The sequence below is a fragment of the Nelusetta ayraudi genome, unplaced genomic scaffold (genome assembly GCF_046127955.1).
Source record: "Nelusetta ayraudi isolate G7.1 ecotype Tasmania unplaced genomic scaffold, CSIRO-AGI_Nayr_v1 ptg000097l, whole genome shotgun sequence".
In the NCBI taxonomy this organism is placed as follows: Eukaryota; Metazoa; Chordata; class Actinopteri; order Tetraodontiformes; family Monacanthidae; genus Nelusetta; species Nelusetta ayraudi.
In genome coordinates this window covers 1,488,174-1,510,302 of record NW_027466147.1, presented here as the reverse complement: position 1 = coordinate 1,510,302, position 22,129 = coordinate 1,488,174, and the positions used below count along the sequence as shown (strand labels likewise).

Genomic DNA, 22,129 nt, shown 5'->3' with positions numbered 1-22,129 from the left:
TCTGCGGAACAAACCTCCAGCTCTTTGTCGAAGCGGCCCGGGCGACGCAGGGCCGGGTCCAGAGCGTGCGGCCGGTTAGTGGCCCCCAGCACCAGCAGCTGCCCAGAATGACCCTCCTGGGAAAGAAAAGATAACCGTAAGAAGTTGTTTTGCAATGTTCCAGCGTCTGTGGTATTTTTCAGAGGAGGGAGGAGAGAGGGGGGGGGGGCTCACGGTGACTTTATTGAACATTATTGAACCTCGGCTTTGGCAGCCACCCGGCTCCAAGAGCAGCGACAGAGGGGGTAGAAACAACAGATGTCTGATAGGAACTGGTATGTTCCGAGGAACCGCAGCCGAGTTGGCTGCGCCGGCTGGGAGGTGAACTGGGAATTACATGCAAATTGTTGCTTTGAGTCCTCAGCATCAACTCTCCGGCAAGTTCAGCCTTAAATTTAACTTCAAAACCATGCACATGTAACTCAATCTTCATGGTTTTTCTTTTTTTTTTCTTCCTGACCGGAGTTTCAGAGAAGAAGAAAAAAAGAAAGTCAGATGCTAAACTTGTGTCGGGCCCATTTCTCGGTGGTCCGCCTGCAAGATGAGAGATGCCTCTCTCTTTTTTTTTTTCCACCTTCTAATACCGCAGGCGGAATTTAAACACAAATAAATGATGGAACAGCAAAATTCCAAGAGCAGGAAGCGCCTTCTCCCGCGTTCCAAGGACCAATCAGCGCCGCCGACCCCGGGATCGACTGGCGTGGAAAGCGTTCAGGAAGCCGGCGCGTCCGCTCTCTCTCGTGTTGCCCGCGCACATGGAGATGTACTTCGCTGATAAGCCGACGTGTGACTGGCAAGTGGAAGGAAACCTTCCGTTGATCTGTTTCCCATCGGGAGCGAGTCGGCGGAACGGCCCCTTTTTTTCTCATCAGGCAGCGCCGGGCACTCGGGAGATACGGCGTCTGAAGCGGCTCCAGCGCGGGGGGATGGTTTTCCGCATTTTTCCAGGGAGCCGCCGGGCCGAGCGAGCGTTTCATCGGTCGGCTCAAACGCCGCCGAGTCGAGAGCTGCTGGCGCTCGCGACACGTGCGTGGGACGGGCGTGGGCTGGGTGGAGGGCGGAGAGGACTCGCAGCTGCTGGCCTCACGGTGCCAGGGCCGAGGTTCTGTCGTCGCAGTGTTTACGACTTTGACAGAGAACGGCGATGTGACTCTTTATGAAGCGATACGGCAGTTTATTAAACTGGAGAAATGTGAACTTTTGGATTCTTTATGGCGAATAGGCCTTAAATACATTGGTATGACGTGGACATGCTGCTCTGCCGTTGACACAGCAGGGACCGGAGATCAACAGGGAGGGTCGGAGGGGATGAAGCACCTCAAAAGTCGAGATAAATTCTGTGAAAGTCATCAGTGGTGAATGTTGAGTGGACCCTCAAAGCTGTGAGGTCACCAAGGTCATTTCTAATTTCATTATAATTGATCAGCTAAAGGCAATGGCTATCGAAGGAGGATAAACTTTCGTGTTTTAAAAAAACAAATAAATAAGTAAATAAATAAATAAATAATTCTGAAGCTGAATCTCTGTTTTGCAAAAGATAGTGGCAACACATAAGAATTCCAGCAGCAGAAACTATAATTGGAGCAACTTTAAAACACACCCACTAGTATAGAAAATAACAAAAAGGTGTGAATAATAAGGCTTGGACAGAGGTACGTTGATGTGAAGCGTCACTCACTGAGCCGATCCCGTCCATCAGAGTGAGGAGGGAAGCCACCACCCGCTTCTCCACCTCGTTCTGAGCTCCTTCTCTCTTTGGACACAGGGCGTCGAGCTCGTCAATGAAGATGATGGCAGGTTGTCTGTTCACGAAGAGCAAGAGAGTCACAAACACCCCCACAACACAGATCTGAGACTTTAGGGATTTATTCATCTGAAAAGGGGGCCGTGTTAAAATCAAAAGTGTGTCAGTACAACTCGGTCATCATTTCTGAAATCTATTTATTGCACACGTTACATTTCTGCGGCCTGCAGCTGAGCGGTTTACCTCTGCGAGGCTTCGGTGAAGATCTGCCTGAGTCTGGCTTCTGTCTCGCCGTAAAACCTGCGACCGAGATGCAAACAGCAGAACACTTTCATCTAATGGGCGAGTTCCTCCCCCAGGAAGTAAGGCGGATCGATTTCATAGCATACTTGCTCATGATCTCTGGACCGTTGATCACCGTCATATGTGCTCCGACCTCATTGGCTATGGCTCGACCTATCATGGTCTTGCCGGTGCCGGGGGGGCCGTAGAGGAGGACTCCTCTTGGCGGTGGGATGCCTGCAGGAAAAACGATCATGTCATGGTTTTATAAGAATCACTTAATCATAATGAAACCACCTGGAAGTGCAGTTACTGCCTGTACGCGCATTAAAAGTGCATTCACGTCGGGCCGTCCGACCCACCGTAGTTGGAGAACAGCTCGGGGTGTTTCAGAGGAAGCTCGATGGTCTCTCTGATGACATCCAGCTGGCTGCTCAGGCCGCCGATTGTGCTGTACATGACCTTTGACCCCCTGCTTTCTCCATCGGGCTCCTCTCGCTGCTGCGGCTGCTCTTTGAAACGGACTTTGGTGGAGCAGGAGAGGCAGTAGAACGTGTCAGTACTCTGTGCGCCACCAGGGGGTGCCGTGGGACTCATCACGGCTCGCTCTGAGCTGATGGAGCTCTCCAGGGTGAGAGCGCCTTCCGCCGACTCGTCAGCAGGAGGATTCTGGGAGCTGTAGGAGGAAGCGGCGGGAGAGGAGAGGCAGGGGGGGTTGCTGGGACGGCAGGGGGTGCTGGCCGCAGGCCCCCCGGGCTTGCCCGGTGACTCCTCTGCGTTGGTGTCGTCGACGGTGAGCAGGCTGAGCTGCAAGGAGAGGTCGGCTGGCGTGGAGTCGAGCACGGAGTCCAGCACTGAGGCATCGGCCGGGTCAGAGGTCAGTCCTGGGGGAGGCGGAGGTCTGTGGAGGGTGACGCCGTCCTCCCCTGTGATGGCCTCCACACTGAGGCTGCACGTGCGGCCAAAGTATGTCAGGGAGACGGCGTTTCCAGGCAAAACGATGTTCCCCACTGGACAAAGGACAGAGGAGACAACAGTGGCGAGTTATGCTCAATTTGTATGTGTGGATGCTGGGTCACTCATTAGACTGTTTTTCCATCCAGAATTCTGTTCTGATTCTAATTTCCACTTTAAAGACACACTCTAAATACTGAAGTTACTTTACCCAATGATCTCAGAAAGAAGTTTGTGAACTCCTCTGTCTCCAGCGTGTCATCTCTTGGCCTGAAAATTACAGGAAATAATAATCAAGGCATTACACTTTGCATAATGCAAGCAATCACCATACATAAGTATAACGTGCAATACAACACTTTCTGGACAGGTAGATAGATGGAGAGAAAGCTCTTACAATGCACTTGTGTATTTAAAACTTCATTTAATCCAAAAAGATTACGCTGAATTTCAAAATCTGAGGAAAGACAGAGTTTGGAATGGTTGGCGTAGTTGCACAATTTAGCCACAAGATGGAGGCATTACACAAAGAAGCCCAACAGAGAGAAGCTACGTCTCTGAAACATCTGATGGGGATTTGTCTCAACTTCATCACAATTCCTAAGCAATTTCAACCAAATTACACATTGAAGTTGTTATTCTATATACTTCAAATAGTTACTGTTGATTATAAAAAATATTAAGTTATTTTCATCAAAAACACTGTATTAAATCTATTACTTACTACTTGAACCAAAAACAAACCAACGCCCCCTCCCAAAAAAACACAACATAACACATAGATAATCACCATCTCAGTTTATCCGAAATTATTTTATCTTGTGAACTAGAAACCTGTTACCTGATGGAGAGGACAACCTGCTCGGCCCGGAGCACCGGGCCAGTCAGTGGGTGGACCGTAACTTTGTCCCCAGGCTTCACTCTGAGGTTCTTCTGAGCACATTTCTGCAGGCCAACTCTCCCTCCAGGATAAGAGGCGACTGGCCACCCCAAACAGACCTGGGCAAAAATGACACACATCACGCAGAAGGTCAGGCAACCTGCAAAAGTGCAAGACTTATATCCAACATATTTCACTGAGATAATAAACGACAATATGAGGTAAAAGGGGGAAAAAAAACTCACCTCCTGTTGTCCTGCTGGACTCGTGAACAGGACAGGTCTCCCGATGCAAACACCGGCCAACTTCATTGAATTAAGACTCAGCTGGGCCAAAGTTGACCTGCAACTTTTAGGTGTCTTGTCATCCGCTGCGAAGAAAATACAGAAAAAAAGATGAGCAAGATTGAATGTAGATTTTACTGAATAAAAGTTTCAAGAATGGAAAAAAAATAGGAAATTTGCTGTTGTTGGCCTGTTCAAATTCAATTTGGGATTAGATGGGTGCCTTTCTAATAAGATGCGCTATGGCAAATGCATGACTTGGAGAACGACACACAGGTGGAGCATCGCAGGTTAAACAGGAGGAAGAGCTGCAACCTCAGCATCCGGTAGGAGCATCAGAGTGCTGAGGAGCATCTTCTCCGGTCCCACTGTTTGACTTCTCCACGTTGGAAATAAACAAGTGCCTTCACCTTTTTGATGTTTCGGACATCTATATTTGTGATTCTCACCCTTGTCGATGAAATCGGTGACGGTGAAAGTGTTGTTGACATTTCTGCAGCCTCCTCCTTCATGGCCGGGCGTCTGCGGGTTAGACGAGTCATTTGAAGAATCTTTCGACAGAAGTGAACCGTCAGCTTCGCTCGACTTCTTCGGTTTGTTTTTGTTTTTCTTCGAGGACATTTTAATTGCGAAAAACTTCCCCACGTGAACGTGACAGCATGCGTAAACATGGAGCGGCCGGCAACATAAACTTCCTGGTTAAAGTTTACGCCCGCCCCCCTTCTACCGTAAACCTCAGTATACTGTGCTTGGACTCGTGGGAGACGATTTACAAGACAAGATGGATTAGATATTGTATGTCAAAAATAAATATTATATTTGTTTGAATTTGTCTATCAATTATTCAGTTGAATTTTACATTTCAATTATGTTGATTTAAATTCAAAACCTTTCAATGAATAGCTAAATGTTGCACTGGGAAAAGAGAGGCATAACTGCATTGACAAACTCCACAGCTTAAGGTCTCTTACTGTCGTAAAGGATACAGAAGCTCAACTCATTTAGGGCGAGACCATGCTTCCTGCTTGACTCAATCTTTGTTCGTCTACATGCCGAACAAGACGGCTGGCTTTCAAAGGTTAGATTTAAGTGAAATGACGCTGGTTTGTCCTTTAATAGTGTTGATATTACAAAGGTTTGCGTTTTGCAAAAGGAGTTCGTCTCGATCCCACCATCACAACTCGCGGTCCGCAAGTCGGCGAGCAATTACGGTGTTTACGCAACTTGGAAGGCGGAGCTTTACGTAACAGGACAGACACACATGCCGGGTGACAACTGGACTGTCAGCGACCCTTTAAGAACACTAATGTTAGTTCAACAACAATAATAATGGCTGCTTGCAATTTAAGTCGGAGGTTTCTGCCACTGCTAACAGGACGGTTGTGTAGCAGGACGTCCGGTCCGGCCCGCTCAGAGGTCCGGGCTTTTACGAGCGCCGCCGTTCGTTCCCAGCTGCACCGAGTGAACGGAACCGACCTGCTCACCGGAAGAGTGGACCGGTTCGGCGGAGTAACGGTGAACCTGGCAGAGACCGGGTTACCGACGGACATCAGCGAGGGTTCCTTTAGCGCCCTGCTGCGAGGTCGGTGCTCCTCTGAAAACGGCAGTAGCTTCAAGAGTTTCACTGAAAATATATTTTGAATCTATGGTTTGATTGTGCATGATACCACTGAGGGGGAGAAAAACCTCCAGATTTGTTTGTGTGTGTGTGTATTGTGCATATATAAAATATATAAATTGACTAAATATTAATTCAATTAGTCTAAACAATATTAACACTCCAGCAGGTCACGTTACTATTCAGCACTGTGCTAAAATTAGAATCCAAGTTATTGATTACTGAACAGAATGGAGGAGAAACAAAATACCATGGCCGTGAAGTTAAGCATTTTCTGGTCCGCCTTCATCATTAACAGAAACTCTGTGATTTTTTTTTTTTTTTTTTTTTTTTTTCCAAATGGAAATAATTTCAGCAAATTCCCCAAGCACATGTTGCCATTAGTCAGATTAACCAAGATAACATTTACATGTATTTTAATATTATCAGAATATCCTTTTTTTTTAATTATTATTATTATTATTATTATTATTTTAAATAAACAAATAAATAGTTTTATAACATCTGTGGGGATGGACAGAGCTCATGAAATCAGCATTGCGCCCATCTATTAGTGCCCTCAAGCTTTTTCTGTTTAAACATCTGCTTCTTGTCATTGTGTCTCCATGATTAAATTCAGAGTCCCACGCTTTAACATTTCCTGGATGTCTCTGCATGTTGTCCTTCGTTCATAACCCCAATGTCATTACAACAGAATGCACTTGCTGGAGGCCCATGTTGACCTTTTTGCCTCTCTCTCTTCTCTTTTTTTTTCTTTTTCTTTTTACAGACTCTTTGCTCCAGTGGAAGTCAGAGGGGAAAGCTGCGGTTTGGCTCAGAGTTCCCATCTCGCTGAGTCGTTGCGCCGCCGCCGCTTCCACCCACGGTTTCGCCTTCCATCACGCTAAAGATGACTACGCCATTCTGGCCCTGTGGTTGGGGGAAGGAGAGAGCAGGCTTCCAGGCTTCGCCACCCATCAAGTCGGAGTGGCAGGTACAGATAGAAATACACTCAAGGAAACGTGAGCTTGAACGTGAGCTCCACTTCCAAATGCATTCTACCATATCATCACCAGATGGCGCTATGATGAGCTCAGAAACACTGATAAAGTGTGGACAGTTAGCAGGCGAGACTTTGAAAGTGTTGTTGAAGCAGAGTGCTTCAGTAGTTTTGACATTGTACAGTTTTTCAAGTTTTCTCATTGTTATGGGCTTTGGTCGCCTCGGATTAATTATTGCAATTGTTGCAATTGAGAGTGCAACTGCTGGGGACTCTGTTCATGTGAGCACATACAGTTCATCTTTATAAATTATCCACCGTCAGTCATTTAAAGGCAGAATGTTTCAGTTTTGTTCCAGATAAGAATTTGCATTTTGCACTGGTTATTACATAAAATGGTCGTCTCCCAATCAACTCATTGTTGTTATTGAAGAAATAACCTATTTAATAAGAGCCTAAAAACTTTTTAAAATGTGAGACAAAATTAATATCTTAGTAAAAGTCAATGAATTGGGGTTTCAAAAAAGGATCCAACACCAAAGGCTGATGCTGAAGGCATCTGATGAAAACAATTGAAATATCTCATCACGGTGTAACAAAATAAATAAATAAATGTGCAATACTCGCATTCAACCAGCAGAGGGCAAAGCATCGGTTTTACTCATTTGAGTGGCTGAGCTTGGCGATCATGTCAGAACATGTCCAGAGCATCCTCTGGTCTGCCGGAGTTCAGAAAGTCCCTGCGTATCCAAACAAACTGATGTAACAAAGGTCAAGAATCTTCAATCAACATGAATTCAGATAAACGATGGAACGCTCGCTCGGGTCCTCGCTTCTGCTCTCTGTCGCTCCCTCTCTCACAGGGCTGTGAGACATACCCGCTCTGCCTGCCATCGAGGTGGGACGCAGCAAACTGCTAAAGATGTGTCACACTCTTAATTAGTTTTTACTCTGACCTGTGGAGAGAATATTTTAAGGGGGGGGGGGGGGTGGCATCACCAGGGATAGATCCTGTGCAAGCAAACACAAACAATCAAAGCCTAACCAAGTCATTTCAGTCAACTGGATTTGCTAAAACCCATGGTGCACTTTCACAAATGACATAAATTCGCCGAGGAAAACCAAAGTTTTACTGCGGCTCGGAAGCCAACCAACAAGATAAACAGTTCTGTCTCTTACTACGAAACCCACAGTTCCCCTCCGGTTGCCTCCAGATTCTTCAGTCCCATACACCCCCCCACCTCCCTCCGCTCTCTGTTTCCGAGACATAATGATAGCCTCCCTCCGCAGCGAGCAGGCCTCCCTTCTGTGCCTCGTCGTTTGGCAGCGCGAGCGGGTCTGACATCAGTTTCCACACGGAAGTCCAAGTCAGGCCTTTCGAGTCGACTCGTCTCTCGCCACACATTCACTTTGGAGGAGGCCCGTCCCGGTCAGACGTAGCCACCGGAAAATAAGGTGGCCCCCGTTTTTCACCCCCATTCACATGAGACGGTCTTAGTCACCAGCTGCTGAAAAAAACAGCATCCAAAAGAGGAGGAAGCCGAGAACGTAGAGTAGAGAGTAGAACGGGTTCGTTACATCATGTTGGACGCTGTACTGCAGTGTGAGTCACGTTCAGTTGGATTTTGACTGCTGGAGTCAACCGATCACATTAGCCAATGAGCTTTAATGGCCCCGTGTGGTTGAATTTGTGACTTGTAGTCTTTGATTTGTTATTCTAATTGTCATCTGGTTTGTTGGCCTCCGGTTAAAGTCCCTGCAGAAGCAGCTTGTAGCTGTTTTTATCACAAAGCTGCTCGGGAAAATGTTTGAAACTAACGTCTGACCGGTTGTTTCCGTCCAGGTGCCGTTGTCGACGAATCCAATGGAAAAGTTCTGGTCGTCCAAGACAGAAATAAGGTCAGTACGGAGTCACCCAAGGTTGTTGTCCTGTAGAAACTACTCCACAATCTAAGTGGGATGAGGTAAATTGTATTATTTTGAATTTAGCCCTTTTAAAAAATATATGATAATTTGATTTTTTTTGTGAACTATTAACTTTTTAAACACATTCTGACAAACATTTGCTGATTAAATTCCATAATTTGGCCCCCTGGCTGTGAAAACAAACAGACGAGGCACCAGATATGTTTCTCCAACAAACTCTTGTTTATTTTGGGGGCTGTGCATCGCCTCTGTCGACCCAATGGAGCCTCGCAGAACCTTCGGCCCTTTTCACACTGGAGCGCAGCCTCGGCCAACCTCGTGTAAACACTGTGTTTACAGCGGCCCAACGCGCTCAAGCAACCTAGTGAGAGTTTGTTTCCGTCAGCCCTGAAAGGACTCTGCTGTAGTGCGCCGGGTCGCTCACAATAAGCCTCTTTCAAAACCGGATCTGCATCGACGCGACCTTTCTCCAAGGAGTGACTCCACCGCTGTGCCGTAATTACGAAAGCAATTTTGTAGTTTTTACGACGAGGTGCTTAATAACTTAAAAACACGGCACAAATAATCAGAAGTTAGAAAGCACTACCGCGTGGTGGAACACTCGCCTCGGGTCACCGAAACTGACGGTGTCGTTCTTCATTGCGAATAGTTCTTTGGTCCGCTTTTAATGAGGCAGTCACAACTGACCAAACTGCAGCATCCACACAAGGGCTGAACGACTATGGAAAATATTGTAATTGCGATTCCCCCCCCCTCAATATTGCGATTGCGATTTAATTTGCAATTATTTATTATATTTCGCTCATGTATTTTTCCACAAACAAACAAAAATCATTTGTTTTATAATTAACATATCAGATTTATTATACACTAATTGTTTTTTTGTTTTTTTATAGGCTAGGCTAATGTTAGGATAAAAGCAAAATGAAGCATGAATTAATATGAAAGACCCTTTACTTATCTACTAGTGTTTTTGTGTTGTTTTTTGCAAGACATCTTAACGGGGCTTACAATGATTTTGTTTAGGTCCACACAATGCACAAAACAGCGACAGCTTCATTCAACCGATGCTAACACGCTAGCAGCGTTAAAATCGCTATAAGGTGCGAAAGTACGAGGCAGCGGTTCGCTGCCAACGAAGACAACTCCGACTCTTGTAGTCCTTGGTGCTTCGGTACTCGTTCGTTCACTGTTTTGCTAAACTACGGCCACCAGTTGGTGGCAACCGGTAATACCTTTTCCTTGCGTGTCGCTTCGTCCGTCCGGCTCGTCGCAGCATAGACTCCTCTCACTACCTGCTTTGTTTTGCTTCGTGCCGCTCGCAAGTCACGTGACCGCAGCTTTCTGTTCCTGTCCGGAACTCCGCCTCTTTCTCCTCAAAGGACGCTGATTGGTCCAGCCGTAGTCTGACTGCATGAATACTGTTGGTATAGTGCGTTCAAGTTGGAACATTATTACTTAAGCTGCCTTTTAAGCATTAAAAACTCGCCCTTGAAACCCAGCTGCAGGAGTTAACTTCAAATCAGGGTCAAAGATCAGAGTCAAGATGTTCAGTTAATAACCAACAGAGAGTTTTTGCACACTACACGCTAAACGCGTCCCGGCCAGGAGACACGGCAGCTAATGCTAAAGGCTGTGGACCAGAAGCAGAAGGAAGCAGTTAGTGGCCTGGAGTTCGCTAGATGTTTTATCTCTTCCTCCTCCAGCTCCTCCTCCACGAGTTGTTTACTGGAAGTTGTCTTTATGAAGTTCTGGCCTTTGGCAGAGAGTCTCTGGCAGAGTGGAACACTTCACAGGTCCTCAAAGGATAAGAACTTCCAGAAAATGGTGTGTTATCATCACTGGAGCTTCGCTTCACTATGATAAACCCTGTTTATCAACCCTGTTTATCATAGTAACCCTGTTACTGAAGGTAATTTAAGTTGTAATAATAAAGGCAAACCACATCACTGGCGGTTACGTTATGTTTCTGTTGCACTCAGTGTGAGCCGCCATGCTGCTAAGACAACATCAGGAAACTTCTGAAACATCTTGACAAGCTCCCAATAGAATCGTGTTTAGCTAGTAGGATCGTGACTGGACCAATCAGTGCCCTTGAAGGGTTTGAGGGGGTGGCGGAGTTTCGAATGACCAAAGAAATTGCAATTGAAAGTTACAGAAAATCTCTTTATTTGTTTTTTTTTTTTCCAAAGCTACTCCAAAAATATAGACATTTTGTCAACAGTACATGAAAAATAAATGCTGTAGTGCATCTGTGACCCTCCGTGTTGAGGTTTTAGCAAGACAAGAGGAGAAAAAATAAAATCTAGCAATGCATGGTTCCTAAACACAAGCGCAGCGTACACACATTTTTAAGTCATTAAAAAATATATTTCTACACAACACTGATATCATAACTTAACCAGCAGCATAATGTTATTTTACCTCTTTAAATATCAAGGATAAGTGGTGGTTGTTTTGTCACTTCACCAGAGTGAGATCCTAAATACACAACAGAGAAGGAAAAGATAAATGGATGATGGATGTTCTTTGCCATTCATTAGGATTTCCATCCTGGCGAAAAGAGAAAAAAAATATCCCAGTTTCCTGTTTACTCTCTGGTTACGCGGACCACTGAATGCAAAAATCAGTGTACCTCTCACCTACAAGTCCTCACCGAGTTTCCGACATGTTGTGTGTAAGTCAAAAGTAATGTGACGTGTTAGTGTTTTGCTAAATTTCCACCAGGAGACAAAATGATTTTTGCAATGTTCCGAAAAATTAAAAAGGATGAAAATTTTGAATTCTGCAACAACAAAAATCAGTATGTCTAAAATAGGGATTTTTTTTTTTTCCAACAAGATACATTTACAGCAGTGCCATTTCATCACAACTCAAGATCAATTGAAAACTCTGCTCTTGCCTTTCAGACGAAGAATGCTTGGAAGTTCCCAGGCGGTTTGTCCGATCTGGGAGAAAACATCGGTGAGTGTCCAGCTCAACGGGCCAAAGAAAGAAAGAAGGAAGGAAAAAAAACTAATATAGCACGTGTAGCGACCTTCACTTTCAGATATAGATATATTTATATTTGCATGACTCACCCTCCTTTAAAAATCTCCCCTTCTTACCATTTTTTAAAAGCAGCTTGAAATGTTTTCACCCTTAACAAGCAGCGACGTCAACCATTACGAGACTTTTTGTGTTCTTCTTGTGTGATTTTCCCAACAGGCGTCACCGCCGTGCGGGAAGTCTTCGAGGAGACCGGGGTCCGCTCCGAGTTCAGGTCCCTGCTCAGCATCCGGCAGCAGCACAACCACCCCGGCGCTTTCGGCATGTCCGACATGTACATCATCTGCCGCCTCCGCCCGCTCACCTACGACATCAACTTCTGCACGCAGGAGTGCCTGCGCTGTGAGTGGCTGGAGCTGGCCGAGCTCGCCCGCACGGACCACACCACGCCCATCACGTCGCGGGTGGCCCGGCTGCTCCTGCGCGGCCTGGAGCGAGGCTTCCACCACATCGACCTGGCCATGGAGGAGCTGCCGGCCGTCTACTCTGGGATGTTCTACCAGTTGTACCACAGGGACTTCCCGGCCGACGCCGATGCCTGCAGGTAGACGTCAGCGGCGGTGGCGCCGCCCTGTAGGCGACTGATTCAAACTACACCAGAAGTGCGGTTAAAAATGCATGGGCAGGCATAAAATGACTCCTATAAAATGAGTCCTGCTTGATGTCACAGAGACTGTGACGAGTAACCAGCGTTACTGTTACAAGGCTGGAACTACGTTTGCTGTGTTGTGTGGCTGGTGAGAAAAACACGGAAGGACATTGCATCCACAATAGAAAAAAAAAACTGGGCTTAATATCACATTATAATGTGAAACTATCATGTTTTGTAAAACTTTCACAAATTAACGTGATAGTTTTACGTTACAACGTGATATTGAGCACTATTTTTTTTTCTAGTGTGGCAGCAATGCGCTTCAGTAGAGAATATAACCTAAATTGAAAAAAATAAAACAAATAAAATTGTGAAAATAGTAGGAACCCAAGATACTGGAATTTCAGCTTGTTAATAAGCTACAATTTGGTTTGAGCCTTTGAAAAGTGGCCAGCGGTGAATTTTGAAGTGCCGGTAACTCCAGCATTGACGTAGCTGCCGAGCTGAATTAGCTTACAATCTCTAAATTACCTCATCTTTTGTTTTTTGTTTTTTGTTAGGCTTAATTTTTTGCCTTTTTTTGGATTCCTTGTGATTATTTGCATTGTAAGAAGATAAATCACTATTACTGATGTACTTCTTGAATGGTACAACTTGGTCAACAACTTAAACCTCAGCTCGCCACAATACCTCTTGAGTTTGTGTGTTTCGATTTGTTTGTAGTGCACTTAGTTTGACTTCCACAGAACTTAAAACAACAACCATCGTTAACGCTGCAGTTTCTTCTTTGCTCCCTTTCCTCCCTCTCTGGTTAGCTCGACATTTCTGAATAATCTCCGTCGCTGAGCCACAGTGAGCGTTGGTCTCGGCACAATGAAGAAAAAAAAACAAATCCCTCCTCCCTTTGTGATGTCAGAGGTGCACTTTGAATACAGTCAGCAGTACTTTGATAGCAACAGGGTGGTGTACAGGCAGGCCCGAGCTCATACTGAAGGCGTGGGCGCTGCTGGAGGGTGCAGAAGCTGAACAAGGTGATAGCAAAATAAAATATCAGGATGAATCAGTCGTAAAAGCATCACAGTTATCTTTAGGGGGCAACGATTTGCGAACCACTTGGTCTTCATTGCCGTCACATCTTGGTCTTCCTCGCCCGGCGCCGGGAGCCGCGCTCAGCACTTGGACGACATCGGGAGAAACAGGATGGCCTTCTGACCTGGTCCAGTTTTGCTGCCGCACTTGTACTGGCCAGTCCGCTTCAGCGCCACGTACATGTTGGGGTACTTCCTGGAGCGGTAGGTGTTGTAGTTGTTGCTCTCCAGCCGCTCCAAGAAGTGGCACTCGTCCGTCGCTCGTTTCTGTAGGGGGGAAGAAGGGGCAAAGAAGAAAAGGTTGAATTTTCTGAATGGATCCCAGGTACACACAGGCAAAGAAGCATTTAGTTTATGGCCGTTCTGACTGTAAATCTAAACATGGGACCTGCAATAATCATCAGTCTGTATGATGATACAAGTGTGTTGTTTTTTTTACTTTTTTACCAATAATCATGTTTTCTACATGATATCTGGACAAAATCAACAGGGAATTGATCTGTGTTGTTTTTTATGCTTTTAACTGTTTGTTTTTCCTATTTAGGTCATATTTAAATGATTTTGTGAAACTTAATTTGTTGAAAGTGCAAAAGAAATGATAATGATGTCTTGTTATTAATAAATAATAATGGAATTCACAAAAACCTGTAAATTGCCTTTAATTTTTAAGGAACAGTCAGCTTTTTTTATGTTTACATAACAGCTTAAAGAATTAGTGAAGATTTCAGAGAACATTTAAAGAACTAATAGATCATTTGCTGTATTTCAGTTTTATGCTCCCATTTTTGTTCTGATACAACATGAAGAAATCATTAATTTACTGAATGTCTGGCAAAAAAAACAACAAAAAAAAATCATTGGGGCGTAAACTGCGCTACACCCTGTACAACAAGAGGCTTTTGTTTTAGTTTCTGTTTTCAAGGCGAGTGGTAGTCATGAGAACCTCAAGACTGCCAGAGACCTTTTAGACATTAAACAGTGAGCATGTTTGATGGTCTCAGCTATTTATGTACTGCAGACTAGTACAACATCTAATGCTGGTCCGTCCAGTAAGAAGATTTTACGTTTTTGTAACGTTTGTGTTTTAAATCAGGGATTTACACACACACACACACACACACACACACACACACACACACACACACACACACACACACACACACACACACACACACACACACACACACACAAAACTGCGCACACAGACAAGGCACTTCGGGTGGCAGCCTGCACAGCTTCCAGCTGGTCGGAAACGTCTCCTGCCAACTTTGGAGACTGTGGACGAGCCCTAAAACCGCCAAACCACATGAGACAGCGAAACACCTCACAGCTTCACGACCACTGGGAGCGACAACACTGTGGCCACTCTGGAAAACGAATCAACGCTTCACGTCCGCTTATGACAATGCAGAATATCAAGAAAAGCGTTTTCACTGACGCAAGGTAATATATACGATATGTCTGAATTCTTATACATCAATTTTTTATTTATGTATTTATTTATTTATTTTTAACGCTCCAGTCTGAATCATTTTGAGCCATCAATGACCATCCACATCTTGTTGAGGAGAAGTAGCGGAGTCCTCCATGGTTGCCACCAATTGGTGGCCGTAGTTTAGCAAAACAGTGTCAGGAGAGATTTGAAAAAAATAAATCAATAAATAAAATGCCAAACGAGTACCGAAGCACCAAGGACCACTAGAGTCGGAGTTGTCTTCATTGGCAGCGAACCGCTGCCTCGTACGTTCGCTCCTTATAGCGATTTTAACGCTGCTAGCGTGTTAGCATCGGTTGAATGAAGCTGTCGCTGTTTTGTGCTTTGTGTGGACCTAAACAAAATCATTCTCAGCCCTATTAAGATGTCTTGCAAAAAACAAAACAAAACAAAAACACTAGTAGATAAATAAAGGGTCTTTCATATTAATTCATGCTTCATTTTGCTTTTATCTTAACATTAGCCTATCCTAGCCTATAAAAAAATAACAATTTGTGTATAATAAATCTGATATGTTAATTATAATATATATCATTTTTTGTTTGTTTGTGGAAAAGTACATGATGGAAGGATAAAAAAAGAATCGCAAATTAAATCACAATATTGAGGGGGGCGGGGGGAGATCGCAATGAGATTATTTGCCATAATCGTTGAGCCCTAGCCAAGAACAATACAGTCTGATAAAGTGGGGTTAAAATGGCACTGAAAGTTTTTCTGACTGGCCTTGGTTTAGTGAATGGGACGGAAACAACAGGAAGCCTCGAATGTTACGAACTCACTGGATTGGCAGGTGGTTAAATGTGACACAATGAGATGAGAATAGATGGACGAAAGGTTATTAAGGGGATTTTTGCGAGCGTCTCTAACGTTTCTCCAGAATGACGCTCAAAGTGACGTGTAAAATAAATTCCACTGTCCCATCTGGTGAAAGTTCTGAAGAACGCCCTGACGTATCCCCACATTCCTATCCTTTGTTTAACAGAGTCTTGCTCAAACATCCTCCTCAACCATCCACCCTCACAGCTGCCTGGTTGTCCCTGGAGAACTCCACAGAATAAAATCACCATTAGCAGCCTACTGACATTTGCCTCGCAAACATTCACCTACTGGAAGGAGTCCTGTCCAATATCCTGTTTCCACAGACCCGACTTTATTATCTTTTTTTTTAACATAGAGGTCACCAAAACATCATGGTGAACTTGAATAATAGTCACCCTGACATTATTCAATCTCTTTACAACTGGTCCCAACAGGAAATGGCAATAACAGGAATATAAGCTTGTTGTACTTAATGTTTAAAGACTCACTCACATACACATGAATCAAACTCCCAGTCATGTAACGTAATACAACAGTCATGCCTGAGAATGTGTTGCCATGACAAGGGGCCAGAGCTGCTCTGGCTGGCGCAGCGTCAACACGAAGGAAGAGATTACAAAAGTCGCAAGCGGAACAAAACGGAGAAATGGTCAAACTGATGGTAAGAAGACTGTGGTGAATTCTTCAGGTGGCTTCGAGGGATGTAGATGTTGAAGGAGTCTTCGCTGACACCGACTTGGTTGTATAAAAGCTGGCTTATTGCAAAGAAGTCAGGAATCAAACAGGCACCGTGGAAGCCCGGGGATGTCTCTTGGCCAGATGTGAGCAACTCCAATGATCCTTTGTTCACATCACCTCTTATACCCCCAGTAACCCGAGATGAAGATACTCGGAATGGGGGAGAAGGTATACATTCCTTAGTTGCACCCCCGGTGTCCGTCTGGTTATGATTCGATGGCAGTGGACACAGGAAGTCCACTGACCAGGCCGCTTTGCCGGAGGCGCCATATGGAAACAAAGACGCCTTATGTGAAGAAGTGCACCAGGGTCACTTCTTAGTCTAGACAAGTACATATACCTAAGTTCAGATACTACAAGACACCTCGCCCAGTCACATGATGATCTAAACCAGCGAAAGAATCACAAGAGAGAGGATGTTTCAATGATCCGACACTCCTGTCATTGTTTTTGAAATAAGTGCTGACCGTGGCAGGAGTATAAATGGCCTATTTTCTTTTGCTGGAGAAGTGTTTGTGTAGTTACAGGTAAACATTCCCACATTATACCAGCCCTCCTGTTGCCTCTAAGATATGGCGCATTAGAGGAAAAACATAGTTATGAAGCAAAAGACTTTGTTGTTGTGAGTTGCCATTCACAAGACCTCCATTTATCTTGATTTGCCGAGCAGAAAAATGACCACTTACCGCTCCAAACAGCCGTCCATCTCTGTTCATGGCCAGATATCGGTTTGCACAAACTCCTTTGATGACCACCTCCCCAACTGAGGTCGCCTGGAGTTGGAGCTTTACTAGGGGAAAAACAGAGAGACGGGATTAAAAGACCACAGATTAGCCCAGGGTTTATTCACACCCTGCATGATGGACATGTACATTGACATTGACTGTAACAACATCTGCATACATTTTTATGTAGCAGAAGAATTAGCTGATGAATCAAAAAGAATGTGCCAACAGGTGGTTAATGACCTTGATGCCTTGAGACGAGGCATTACTAATCACTAGGGGCCATCATTCATTTGCCTGGTTAGTTAGCGTTAGTTAAGTTGCGTGTCATGTCTTTTTTTTTTTTAACTCAGAAAATGGTAGTAAGAGACAAAAAACACCAAACACTATAACAATAATTAGCTGAAGCTACATATCTCCCTTGAATTTGTTCTTCTTCATGTGCGTTGAGATAAATATGCAACCCTTTCCTCACTTCCTGGATAGGTGGGCGAGGTTAGTGTTGTGGTTACAAAAAACATCCATCATCAAAACTAATGAATGAATGGCTTAAGCTGGTGATCAGCCAAATGCATTGCAAAAGCCGAAGACCACACTGTGTTTCGGCGCTGGCGGGGCCTGCACGCCACGTGATTGGAGTGTGCACCCAAATCATCTGCTCGCAAACACGCGGCATTCTTTGCATGCAACCAGACCACCTAAAAGAACGCAGAAGCCTTCAGAGGTTAATTGGTATGATCTGTTGAAGACTAATCCGCGACAGGAATTCTAGATAGACGCTGCAGCTGCCTATGGTTAAACACGGTCTCGCCTGGGTGGTTCGAGCCGAGGATCAAAAGGGGGGAGAATCGATGGGAGTGCGGCCACTGTTTACTGGACATAATATGTCTCACAGTCATTGTAAATACAGGAAACCCTTTTGTTGTTCTCAGCTAATGTCTTTGGCTTCTCTGACAGGCAACCATTTCTGGAATGTCCACTGGAAACATTATACCGGGGGAAAAAAAATCGTGACACCAGCCAGGACTCTGGTTGGCGTCGTTTTCGGTGAGTCTGGGTACAAAACCCATGGGTAGGATCACAGTAACCTCTGTTCTGTGCAAAGTATACAATGTCCTAGCCTTTGCTTGATCTTGTGCCACGTTATCTGTATCAGAATCTGACTACTTGATTAATCCCCAGGTGGAATTACTTCCAGAAGTCCTTTCTAGTAAGAAACCAAAGAAGTTACCAACTAAGTAAACAGTCGGGGCAAGAAATCAACAGCGTTAATAAATAAACAAGGCTAGAATGACAAGTTTGTCGTAAAATGTCTTTAAATAGAAGTAACTATGTTGACTAATAGAACAAAGCCTATACACAAGTGCAAAACTAAGCAGTGCACAACAATTAAAAAAAAGGTGATGATGACTGTGAGGGTAGTGTAGAGACTGATGGTCACAGGAATGAAGGACTTCCTGCGGGGTCTTCTTTTGGTTCTGGACACCTATTCAAGGCTAATAAAAAACAATGTGACTGAATTTTTAAACATGGCCGTTTGATATCAGCCAACCTGCTTGAAATATTGCACACGTCTCTCTCGAAACATGTCTGAGGGGGGAAAAAAAGGAGCCTATCCTCAACCGATCCCACATTCTGATGCAACGTGTGTAAATGCCCTGATACTGAGGTGGTGGTGAGGGATGGGGTGGGTGAGGGTGGAGAAGACAAACAAACTATTGAATGTGCTTTATTTAATAGGTGCCATCTTTAGAAAGAAACAAACCATTGGAAAAAGCCAAGACCCTCTTTCGTTTTGAGATCTTCATGGTTTAAAGAGGTATTGATGTATTTTCAGACAATATCAGCACCTCCGTAATAACTGTCACGGACCTCGTAATTAGGGAATACATATATTTTGGTTTGGAGGCTGATGCGGCGTGACGTCAAGCTTTCGGTCTGTCTGTCTGTCTGTCTGTCTGTCTGTGTGTCTGAGAGGAGAGTGAATGGCTGTGACTCAGCGTGGTGATCAACATTTACTAAAAACATGTTCCATCACATACTTGTCTTCAGCTCCACTTATTACACTTTCCGTAAGTGAGCCTACGCACTTTTCAAACACAGCAATAAACCCAGACAGCCGTTAAAGTTCACAGCCATTAAGCTTCTGTTTTTTTGTTTTTTTTTCGCAGTGTGATTTGCCTTTCTTTTCTGTATAAAATGGAGAATAAAGAAGCTGTGTGTGTGTGTGTACAGTGCGGGACTCACTGTGCGGGTCACTCTTTTCCCGGATCCCATCCACTCCGCCGTCGGACTTTATCCTAAGGAAGAAGCCCCCGTTCTTAGAGTACAGCCTCTTGGGGTCCTTGTAGCTCCCGGGGGGGAAGCCGCCGCTGCCGCCGTCCTCAGGTGTGGTGGGAAGCGTGGTGATTTCTCCCGTGGCCATCTCCTCGTTCGACCGTTGCTTCGTCTCCTCGTCGAGGCACAGAGCAGGAGCTCTACTGAGGCCTCCCACCTCCCTCCCAGCCAACAGGCTGTTGCCTGGTCCCCTCCTCCACTCCACAAACTGATACTGCTTAACCTCAGGGGTCACTTTCCTTGAACGGCGCCTCACACGGGGCAACGTGTGCCCTCCCCCCCGTGCGTGCTTGTGTGTGTGCTGGAAGGTCCAAATGAAGCAAAATGACGCCGCAAACGCCCCTCGTCGGTGCCAAATTTCCAAACCAGCTTCTGCTTTCAGGTAGCCGCGCTCTCTCTGCACTGGGAGCACTGGTTGGGCCCCCTTCCGCTGGCACCGCTCCCTGTCTTTTTCAATCTTCTTGCAAACGAAGTGTGTGTTAAAATCACGGCAGCTGGCTTAGATCTCGGTGGAAGGCTCCCTCTCCCCTTTGGGCCTCAGTTCGCATGCGCCCTAGGAGCACCACACACACGCACACACACACTTATGCTCACGCCCACCGCTGCTCACCAATTCAAGCAGCCAACCCAGAAGGAGACAGGCAAAGAAAAGGAGGAGGAGGAAGAGGAGGAGAAGGAGGAGGAAGAAAGGGGGCGTGCAACTTGGATTTGGAGCAGCAGGAGCAGTGGCAGGCATGTGAACAGAACCAGTGTTTTCATTCATCCAGGCAGCTCTGCTCAGGAGAAGGAACATTTCCGAACCATTGCAGTGTGTCGGTGGACTGGCAGATGTCAAAGAACATGTGATATTGTTTTCAACACCACTCGGGCCGCAGAACAGATTTTAAGATGAACAGTGCTGGTCCCCGGTCATCGGAAACTTGGTTTTCCAACAATTTTTCCCCAAGTGACCCTCAAGATGATCTGATTGTTGGCTGGGCTGTTACAGGTTTACTTTCTTCATCGGCGCAAACATCACAAAACAGGCTGCCGTTGTGAACTAATAATCAAACCCACTACCACTTGCATCTATAAAAACTTGGCCCACGTGTTATAGAAAATACACCAACAGTACAGCCTTCATTCAATGAACGAGACGCGCACCCTTTTTGGTTGCTTGCACCCTTTTTTGATGGGTTATTAGCTGAATTCAGACTCAGTCGCCATCAAGATGCTAATCATCTGGGGGAGGAATGCGCACGCAAACATGTCATCATTGTCCAGGGAATTCTTGGTTGAATGGGAGGCGGGACCGCTCATCCCTCCTAATTGCTTCATGCATCCAGAAGAAGGCACACGCCCCCTTCCGCCCAACTTCCATCATTACAGAAGATTGTTATCGTCACCTCCTGGTTGGGCTTCCAAGCCCACCGTCCCACTGCCAACCGCCTCTGGTGTGGGAAAAGCAGTCTCGTTCCTCCTCTTGGTTGCTCCCCACTATACCATAGCAGCTCAACCTGTCTTCAGCTGATTGGGAGATTCTGATCTGTCACTATGTTCCTCATTTTCTTGTGAGTTGCTTTCCAGTCCACACTTTTAAGTTTTCCTAATGGCGCTGGAAACTGTCAGCGCCTTCCTCATCACTGGTAACAGTGACGGCCTGAGCGGGACTTCTCCCCGGAGGTCAAGAGGTCAAGAGTGGGTATGCTGTACCTACTTCCACTGTCTAGTCGACTGCTTTGTGTAAAATACATTGGTTTTAAGCACAACCGCCACCAGTTGAGAATTCTCTCCTCAAAGACAGGAACGAAACAAGAGCCAGAATTATGATTTTGAACTTCCAAAAAAGCTACAATGGCCTTTCAATAAGCTTCAAAGGAATAAAGACAGAGGCTGCTATAGCTGTACCAAACCTCTCTGGTGTAGCATTTGCAGATTGTTGTTGACAAAAAACATTTGCTTTCAATATTGTGGTGGCTCAGGAAACCCATGTAACTTTCACTTTGTAATGTATGAAAACTGTGCATGCGTTCGGTTCCATTGACTCTTTCTTATGTCACAACTCCCACTTTCCCCTGGCCACAAGTGCTGAGTAAAGCACGGGTCAAGGCTGTTTGGGTTCCTTTTGAGTGCGCTCAACTATTTTTGGAATGCAGTAAGAAGTCTCCCTTGATGATCTCAGTGGAAATGGAATGTCTCACACGTTGTTCACACCTCCGAGATGCAACATACACAACATAGGAAAGAGTCTAAAGATAGAATGACTTACTGTCAAGAGAACCTTCCTCTTTTTGCGGTCTTCTACGTATTTTCATGTTGATGTTTATAAATGAGCTAATTGTTAGCGTTCAGGGCTGAATGACAGGGTCATACACATATATATATATATATATATATATACATATATATATATATATGTATATATATATATATATATATATATATATATATATATATATATATACATTGGAGACATTTCTAAGCTTTGACGAACACTGCATTGAATTGACTTGAAATCATGAATGTATAATGTGAAAAAAAAAGTTATAGGGATGATTAATTAAAGAAAACACTTCTTTTGCACCTCAGGCAATTGGTGATG

The 22,129-nt window shown here is 45.0% G+C and overlaps 3 protein-coding genes across 3 annotated transcripts in view; 1 reads left to right on the top strand and 2 right to left on the bottom strand.

Moving 5' to 3' along the window:
• The window catches only part of afg2a (AAA ATPase AFG2A), a 100,368-nt gene extending 95,037 nt beyond the window's left edge, over positions 1 to 5,331 (bottom strand). The window contains exons 1-9 of the mRNA XM_076048210.1: positions 4,633 to 5,331; positions 4,145 to 4,269; positions 3,861 to 4,018; positions 3,231 to 3,289; positions 2,428 to 3,075; positions 2,173 to 2,302; positions 2,027 to 2,083; positions 1,718 to 1,841; positions 15 to 116 (exon numbers count right to left, since the gene is read on the bottom strand). Of these exons, the coding sequence (XP_075904325.1) occupies positions 15 to 116; positions 1,718 to 1,841; positions 2,027 to 2,083; positions 2,173 to 2,302; positions 2,428 to 3,075; positions 3,231 to 3,289; positions 3,861 to 4,018; positions 4,145 to 4,269; positions 4,633 to 4,804 (1,575 nt within the window). The 5' untranslated portion in view covers positions 4,805 to 5,331. The remainder of the gene's footprint in view (positions 1 to 14; positions 117 to 1,717; positions 1,842 to 2,026; positions 2,084 to 2,172; positions 2,303 to 2,427; positions 3,076 to 3,230; positions 3,290 to 3,860; positions 4,019 to 4,144; positions 4,270 to 4,632) is intronic.
• A 38-nt stretch (positions 5,332 to 5,369) lies between these two features.
• nudt6 (nudix (nucleoside diphosphate linked moiety X)-type motif 6) lies at positions 5,370 to 12,501 on the top strand. The gene is made up of 5 exons (XM_076048212.1): positions 5,370 to 5,765; positions 6,571 to 6,774; positions 8,624 to 8,679; positions 11,616 to 11,670; positions 11,914 to 12,501. Exons 1-5 carry the CDS (start codon positions 5,513 to 5,515, stop codon positions 12,300 to 12,302), a joined length of 957 nt encoding a protein of 318 aa, XP_075904327.1. The 5' UTR covers positions 5,370 to 5,512; the 3' UTR covers positions 12,303 to 12,501.
• Positions 10,852 to 21,329, bottom strand: fgf2 (fibroblast growth factor 2). The gene is made up of 3 exons (XM_076048213.1): positions 19,459 to 21,329; positions 17,173 to 17,276; positions 10,852 to 13,701 (listed from the first exon to the last, which is right to left on the bottom strand). Exons 1-3 carry the CDS (start codon positions 19,634 to 19,636, stop codon positions 13,516 to 13,518), a joined length of 468 nt encoding a protein of 155 aa, XP_075904328.1. The 5' UTR covers positions 19,637 to 21,329; the 3' UTR covers positions 10,852 to 13,515.
• Between the last annotated feature and the right edge of the window lie 800 nt (positions 21,330 to 22,129).

Coding starts and splice junctions, on each gene's coding strand:
- nudt6 (XM_076048212.1), top strand. CDS start 5,513: ATGGCTGCTTGCAATTTAAGTCGGAGGTTTCTGCCACTGCTAACAGGA. Junction 6,775..8,623: donor CCATCAAGTCGGAGTGGCAG/GTACAGATAGAA, acceptor GTTTCCGTCCAG/GTGCCGTTGTCGACGAATCC. Junction 8,680..11,615: donor TCGTCCAAGACAGAAATAAG/GTCAGTACGGAG, acceptor CTTGCCTTTCAG/ACGAAGAATGCTTGGAAGTT.
- fgf2 (XM_076048213.1), bottom strand. CDS start 19,636: ATGGCCACGGGAGAAATCACCACGCTTCCCACCACACCTGAGGACGGC. Junction 17,277..19,458: donor GGAAAAGAGTGACCCGCACA/GTGAGTCCCGCA, acceptor TTTTTCCCCTAG/TAAAGCTCCAACTCCAGGCG. Junction 13,702..17,172: donor ATGGACGGCTGTTTGGAGCG/GTAAGTGGTCAT, acceptor TCCCCCCTACAG/AAACGAGCGACGGACGAGTG.